Source organism: Rhinolophus sinicus, chromosome 17 (assembly GCF_057876585.1).
Source record: "Rhinolophus sinicus isolate RSI-liver-muscle chromosome 17, RSI-T2T, whole genome shotgun sequence".
Lineage (NCBI taxonomy): Eukaryota > Metazoa > Chordata > Mammalia > Chiroptera > Rhinolophidae > Rhinolophus > Rhinolophus sinicus.
This window is the reverse complement of record NC_142517.1, coordinates 211,203,132-211,210,099: the sequence shown is the minus strand read 5'-3', so window position 1 is coordinate 211,210,099 and position 6,968 is coordinate 211,203,132. Positions and strand designations below refer to the sequence as shown.

The window sequence follows — 6,968 nt, the reverse complement described above, 5'->3', positions numbered from 1 at the left end:
CCCACCCTCCAACCACAGCGACTGAGTCTGTGGGGCTGCGGCTAAAGGTCCCAAGTGCATTTTCCAGACTGTTCTCTTTAGTGGGGCTGGACACCCACAGGTCTTTGCTGGGGAAACCGGGATTGTAGCCTGAGCCTGGAAGCCACAGGGCACTGCAGGTTGGGGACCTGCTTTCTAGGGGCTTCCAGAGACACAACCTCAAGCTGAACTTCTTGAGCTAAAGCGTGATGTGTCGGGGTTGCTGCACAGCCGCCAAATCCACCCCCTCGCCGCTCACACACACTGGTGCCGCTGAGAGAAGCAGCCACTAGAAAAGCCTCAAAACATCCAACACAGCGCTGAAATCTTTTATTAGTTCATTTAATTTCTCATAATTGTTTCTTCAATATCATCGTGTAGCTTTTTGCACCTTAAAACAACACAATAAATGTTATTCAATTAAAAAGTCATTCCTATGTAAGTGACATCTGATGTGTGTGCCACAAGCATTTGTCACGATAAAAATTCTTCTGCAGATAAAATCAAGGTGAAGGCCGAGTCAGGGGTGAACTGGCTTTCCACCTCAGGAACAGCCCAGAGCCACCTGGGCAGTGGCCACCCCAGACTCAGTGCCGTCTGGGCCGAGAACCTGAGTAAATGATCAAAGGGGAAAAGACAGGAGGGGCCTGGAGACTCTGGGTGGGGAAAGCGGTGTGACCCACAGCCTGAGAGAGGGGCAGGGCCAGGAAGTGGGGGACACTGAGCAGAGAGCAGGGCCTGTCTGGAAAGAGCATGAGGAGGGCCCAGAGGGGAGGGCGCAGGGGCAAACCGACCGCCCTGCGACATTTACAGGGAGGCTGTGAACGAAGCCAAAAGTCGGGGTTCCTGTTTTCATGATAGCAGCTGGCAACTGATTATAAATACTAAGATTTTATCTTCAGGATAAAAACACCACATCCCAGAAAGGGGGTGCTGATGACAGGTTCAGCCTACTTCCTGGAGGGCAGCGCGGTCACATTCCACTTCAGCCTATGCTACTGGGCAGCAGTAACAGTGACAGTCCATGCAGGCATTTGTGTCCTGGACCTATAAGCACCTCTGGGGTCTGTGTGCCCAGCAGACCCACTCCCCACTGACCCGCATATGGGGGTGGGGGAAGCCCAGAGTACACACAAACCACCAGTCACTGCACTCAGACACTCCAGGACAAAATGAAGACATGGACGAAGGAAGGAGCGTCACCCTGGCACAGCCCCCGGAAGGGCTTCCTGCGAGGCGGCCGGGGCGCTAGGCCTGGCCCTCCAGCCGGGCCACCGCCTGCTTCAGGTCCTGCACCACGAGATCCACCTCGGCCAGAGTGGTGCTACGGCCCACGCTGAGCCGGAGCGCGTTCCTGGCCACCTCAGCGGGGATGCCACAGCTCAGCAACACCGGGGACGGCCTGCGGGGGTGAGCGGAAGTCAGCCGTCACGGAGAAAGGCACAGGACGGGGCACGGCCCCTGCTGCTCTCGCCAGTGCCCGACCTCCCCTCTGCAGACACGGCCCTGAGCCCACACTTCTTCCAGGCCTCCTCGTTCTCCCCGCCCTGGTCCTTTCTAGCTGGGAAGTCCTACACGGCACTGTGGCCTCTCCCGGCACAGACCATCTGTGCAGAGCACGGACAGACCTCTAGTGGTTGTGTCCAGTGAGGCCAACCCTGGGATACAGGGGCTTCCAGGTCTCAGAAGGAACACACACACACACACACACACACACACACAGCAGAGTGTCTTGCCTCCAAGCACAGCATTTGAGGCCGTGGTGTGCCCAGGCCTGTTTCGGGCTTTTCACAGCACCCATCACAGAACTTTGCATACTCAGGGTCCCGGCCCATATTTACTGCCTGAAGGGGGCTCTGAAGCTGGGCCCCATGCGGCTCAGCCCCATCCTCAAATCCACAAGCAGGGTCCGTATTCAAGGTCCGTCCTCCCAAGCGGCCCACAGGCCAGGGGCTGAAACGGCCTGGCAGACTCTGCTGTCAGACTACAGCCCCTTAAAACTGCCAAGATAAATGCCCTTCGTGTCCAGGGGTAGATGAAAGGGAGTGCACTTCATCACCTCCAGTCACCAAGTGTCAGAGCTGGAAGCCCCTGCAGTCCATCCTGTCACAGGTGAGAGAGCAGGACAGACTGGGCAGTGACACCGCCGACAGCTCTCGGCCCCTGTCCTGTACCCCCCCCCCCCCCCCCCGCTGAGTGATCTCACTTCCTAATCGAGGAGGCACCACCAGAGGGGCAGCCCCATCTCCCACAGGGCAGTGAGCGCCTGCCTCTGCCCCCCTGTCCCCCCCTCGCAGGGGCCACACTGGATACTGGTCCCTCTGAGCTGTGCTGCCAGCCCTCCTCATCCCCTCCACCTGCACTGCCACCCCTCCCTTTCCCACTTCTGTGGCCCTTATGGTTGCAGAGTGCACCTGCCAGCGTGACCACTCTGCGTCAGTTTCCTTGTCCTAGAAATGGGCTACTCAGATCCTCCCGGAGGTGGTGGTGAGCATTCTGCGAGCGATGGCACACCTGAGTGCTCCGTAAGGGACAGCCCCCATGTGCCGTTTCTCTGCGCTCCAGGCTGGCCTGGCCTCACTGCACCTGATGGTGACTCTGGCTGTCACATCTGGTCTGCTGGCCCCAACTGCCCTCCACAGCTGCAGGGCGCTAAGGCCTTGAGGAGCGGCCTCCTGCAGGCCACAGGCACGGCCCCAGCCCGCTCTGGACAGCCGTCCATTCCCATCCACGTCGGCTCTCTCCGAAGCCAGGCGCTTCATCCAGCTCCACTTCCCAGCTCTGCAGCCCCACACTCACAGCAAACCAGAAACCGAGCCCCTTCTCCTCCTCCAGGTGCCTGATGCCCGAGCCCCAGTCGCCTTGTGCCTCTGCCTGGTTCTACCCATCATCACCATCTGCCTGGGCGGCTATCCCATAACCCCTCCTGTACGCGGCAGGGAAAAGCAGTTATCTGAAACCCAAACTTCATTGTGTCACACCCCTTCAGGAGCCCCCATTTTCTTGAGGACAAAGTGAGCACGCTGCAGTCCGCCCCTGCTCCTTCAGCCCCGCCCTCCCGGCCCCGCCCCTGCTCCTTCAGCCCCGCCCTCCCGGCCCCGCCCCTGCTCCTTCAGCCCCGCCCTCCAGGCCCCGCCCCTGCTCCTTCAGCCCCGCCCTCCAGGCCCCGCCCCTGCTCCTCCAGTCCCGCCCTCCCGGCCCAGCCCCTGTTCCTCCAAGCCCATTTGACACTAAAAGTCTCCTGGTCACTTGCGAGCCCTGCTTTAGGCTGCAGCTTCCACCCTCCTCTCCCACAGAGGGGACTTCACAGGACACAGCGTCAGCCCCTGGCCCTGAAATGTCTGGTCACTTTCTATGTCCCCACCAGGCTGCACAGCTCCGTGAAGGCCAGGCCCAGCGCCTGGACAGCACTTACCGGTCCCCCTGGTCCGAATGGCACGCAGCCCCCACGCTGGCCAGCAGTGTCCTGCACTGTCCCAGCACCAAGCGGCCTGAGGAGACAGCACACGGCCCCTGAGGTGGCAATTCCAGGCAGGGCTCACCTGTCCCGCCCCCGCTGCCTCTTCTGTGCTGCGAGTCTTGAGGCTCCCTTCATCGTGCCGCCTGGCGGAACCCCGAGCACAGGTGACAGAAAGTGCAGCAGGACCCAGAGAAAATGCTTGCTCTCTTCCTGGGATGCAGAAAAGCAGGCACTATTCGCTTAGAACTGGCCTTGAAATCGTTATTTCCAATAGGCTGTCTAGTGCGACACCCAGAATTCCGATTGGCTGCCTCACTTAATATAAACGTACAAGGGCGTTTCCCAAAGGTAGAGGCACGTGGCAGCTGTCTTTATGAAGCCAGAAGGCACGCCCAGGCCTCTCACCCGCAGACAGAGAGTAAAACAATAAACCCACGACCGCAGGTTTAAATAAAAGGGGACTCTGCCTCATTTAGGTTAACGCCAGTCATCACTGAATACAAAGTCCGCCCCCATTAAAAGGGGGAAGGAGGACAGGAACTGAGCTTCCCACGACAAGGACACGCTGCTTCCGCCCCAGTGAGGACGCTGCAGCCCGAGGATGCGCTAAGCGATATGCTGCCCGCTGCTCAGTCCGTGACCCAGGACGACCAACCAAGCCCCACCGGGTCTTCGAAGGCAAATGTGATCTGCAGAGGAGGATCACGCGGGCTCGCGAGGCCAAGGGAATGTCCTCGCGGGAAAACACGGCAGGTCACGTCCTGGACGCGGGCCCCAGGGACTCAGGACGAGCCGTTTTCCCAACAGCTTCCTGCGTGGGAGGCGGCTGTCGCAGGAACAGGGAAAACGCACAGCTCTACACTTCGTCCTTACCCTGAGCCCGTTTTTGAAGTTGGCTGCCTCTACTTTCCCTTACCCTCATAAAATATTTTGTAAACATGGCTGACAAAAATAGACCAACTAGCCTAAATGCATTGAATTTGATTGCCCTCCCTAATAGCTTTCGGGTGGGCGCACCGGCTGGTGGAGCGCTGGGCACTAGGTCATCGAGCTGGGGGGGCGTGGGCAGAGCCGTCACGGAGCCCCGCCCACCACAGGACACCACCCACTTCTGCTCCCCGAGCCGTGGTCCCCCCCACAGCAGGCGTCCTGCCAGCCCCGCCACACCATGGGGAGACCAGGAGGAGACAGTCATCACCTTGGAGCTGGGGTCCCCGGATGGAGAAGTTACACGTGTTCGGGAGTCGCTCAGTCCCTGGAAACTGGCTGTTGAGATGGATTTTCTTATCAAATTCAGCCTGAAAAACCAATGAAATATTCAGTAACGGCTTCAAAGTCCCTCGCTCATGAATTTTAGACTTCTGGGAAACAAAACCTCAACCTCAACCTCAACACATAAAATAGTGATCCATACGCATCTACCTACAATAGGGGACTATAGAAAGCACAATTAGGAGAAAAATTCAGAGTATCTATGGATCTTCCACACAGTCATTAAATGTACCGTCTCCGGTGTGTCTGTATCCCGAGTCTGAAAAGATAATCCACTGGGTTTGAACTCCGTCTTTGGGGGTTTCTGACTCCAGCTTACGTCTAGCCATTTAATTCTTCCCTCTCCGCTCATGACCTTGGTTGTTTCCAGAGCCCCTGGGCAGTGGGTTCCAGCCAACACAGCTCCTTTCGTCCAGTGCAGTCAAACCCCATGTCCTGCCTGCCCTCTGGGGTCACGGGTCCCCTTCCTCACTGCTCACTGGCAGAGGAAACCACTAGGCCCGACAGACAGCCGGCTGCCCCTCAGCTGACCGCCACTCACCACCAGCCTCGTCTCCAGGTAGTCGCGAACGGCTCTCATGTGGGCCTCATAAGCCTCGCAGTTCTCCGTCACCAGCTCGGCGGCCTACGGACACAGGAAGGTGACAGTGCAAGAAAGCATCCAACTATTGTCAAGCAAAGGAGAGCCAGGAGCTGTGAGTAATGGAGGTGATGATTCCTGATGGGACAGAGATGACATTCCTCAAACTGCTCATTTTCTAGAACATCATAAATAGTACTTCCCAAGTGACCTGTGACAGGGGCCATGATAAGTGTTATCTGCACTTTTCCGCAGAAATTTACTTTATCGGGCACTTCCTGATATCTCCAGGCACGAGATACCACAGCCCTTAAGACCAAAAAGAATCCCAGTCCTCGAGGAACATTTTGGTTCCAGAGAGTGAGGAGGGATACACAAGGGAAGAGGTGAACCGCCTCCTGCCAGCGCTCTGCAGAGCCCGAGGCACATGGAGAGAGTGCCCCACAGTGAGGGAGGGGACAGGGCCCAGAGGCCCTGGTGACAGGTGGGACCTGAGCCTATGTGCAACCAGCATGGGATCCAAATGCCCTTGGATTCTGAGAAAGGGGCAGATGATCCGATCTGCGTGCTTCACCATCATTCTGGACACTGTGTGGAGAATGGGAGAGCCTGGCAGGTGTCCACAAAAGATGGGATGACCTGGCCGAATTGGTGGCCGTGGAAATGGACAAGATCCTGCATATGTCATGGATACAGTAGAGCCCTGGCTGGTGCGTCAGGTGAAGGGGACAAGGGTGGTGTCAAGGGCACCTCCTAGATGTTGGAAGTGAGAACCTGGATGGCGGGAGGCACCCCAGAGAAAGAAGGGATGATGAAGGAGAGAGTGGAACACTTTGTGGACCAAGAGGAAATGTCAAATAAGCAGGTGGGGACATGGGTCTCCCGGGAGGAAAGTCAGGACCTGCCGTGAGATGTCCAAGACCTGAGCACAGGCTGGCGTTAGAGCTCCAAGGGAGCTGCTGTGGAGAGGAGGCTGGGATGGTCCTGGGGGCCCGAGGACAGGTGACAAGGCACAGGGGGAACAAGCCAGGGAGGAGTGTCCCAGCAGCAGCCATGCAAAAAAGCTGCCGGGAGGCGGACGAGGACATGACAACATGGCTCAGCCAGTGTCAGGGCCCAGAACAGGCAGAGACTGTGTCAGGATGGGAGGTGGGGTGAGCAGGCCACTCCTGGGGCAGAGGAACCCAGGAGTTGGGGTGTGGGCCAGAGCACAGTTTCAAAGACTGGGGGAATATTCTGGAAGAGGGACATGATGGGACACAGAGGCGACAACAGCAGGGGCTCTCTGGGCAACAGGGAAGGCTGGAAGGCCGGGAGCGACCTTGATCTTGATGTGGCCTGGGTGGCGAAGATGTCCTCCAGGGAAGACAGGGCCTGTGCCAGGTTCAGACTGCATTGAGTCCAGGCTGGACATGGAGGGAGCGTGGAGGGGATGGCGGTTTGTCCCCGAGTGGATGATAGATCAGAAGATCTGGGCACAGGTACAAGCCAGGAGTAGGGAAAGGGTCACCACAGGGCTAGGGGCCCCCAGTTGGGGCACCAGCATTCAGGTGAGCCCCCATCTAATCATCAGGAGAAATCTCTTTAGGAAGCTGCTACCACAACCCCCATCCTGCAGGCAGGACGGCCAGGGCTCAG

The 6,968-nt window shown here is 58.1% G+C and overlaps 1 protein-coding gene across 8 annotated transcripts in view; it reads right to left on the bottom strand.

Moving 5' to 3' along the window:
* Positions 1-333: 333 nt before the first annotated feature.
* Positions 334-6,968, bottom strand: part of SCLY (selenocysteine lyase) — a 42,255-nt gene continuing 35,620 nt past the window's right edge. For all 8 annotated transcript variants that reach the window (XM_088793792.1, XM_019740917.3, XM_088793797.1 and 5 more), the window contains 4 exons: positions 5,292-5,375; positions 4,677-4,776; positions 3,434-3,509; positions 334-1,420 (listed from right to left, as the gene is read on the bottom strand). In XM_088793792.1, coding sequence (XP_088649918.1) covers positions 1,267-1,420; positions 3,434-3,509; positions 4,677-4,776; positions 5,292-5,375 — 414 coding nt within the window. In that variant the 3' untranslated portion in view covers positions 334-1,266. The remainder of the gene's footprint in view (positions 1,421-3,433; positions 3,510-4,676; positions 4,777-5,291; positions 5,376-6,968) is intronic.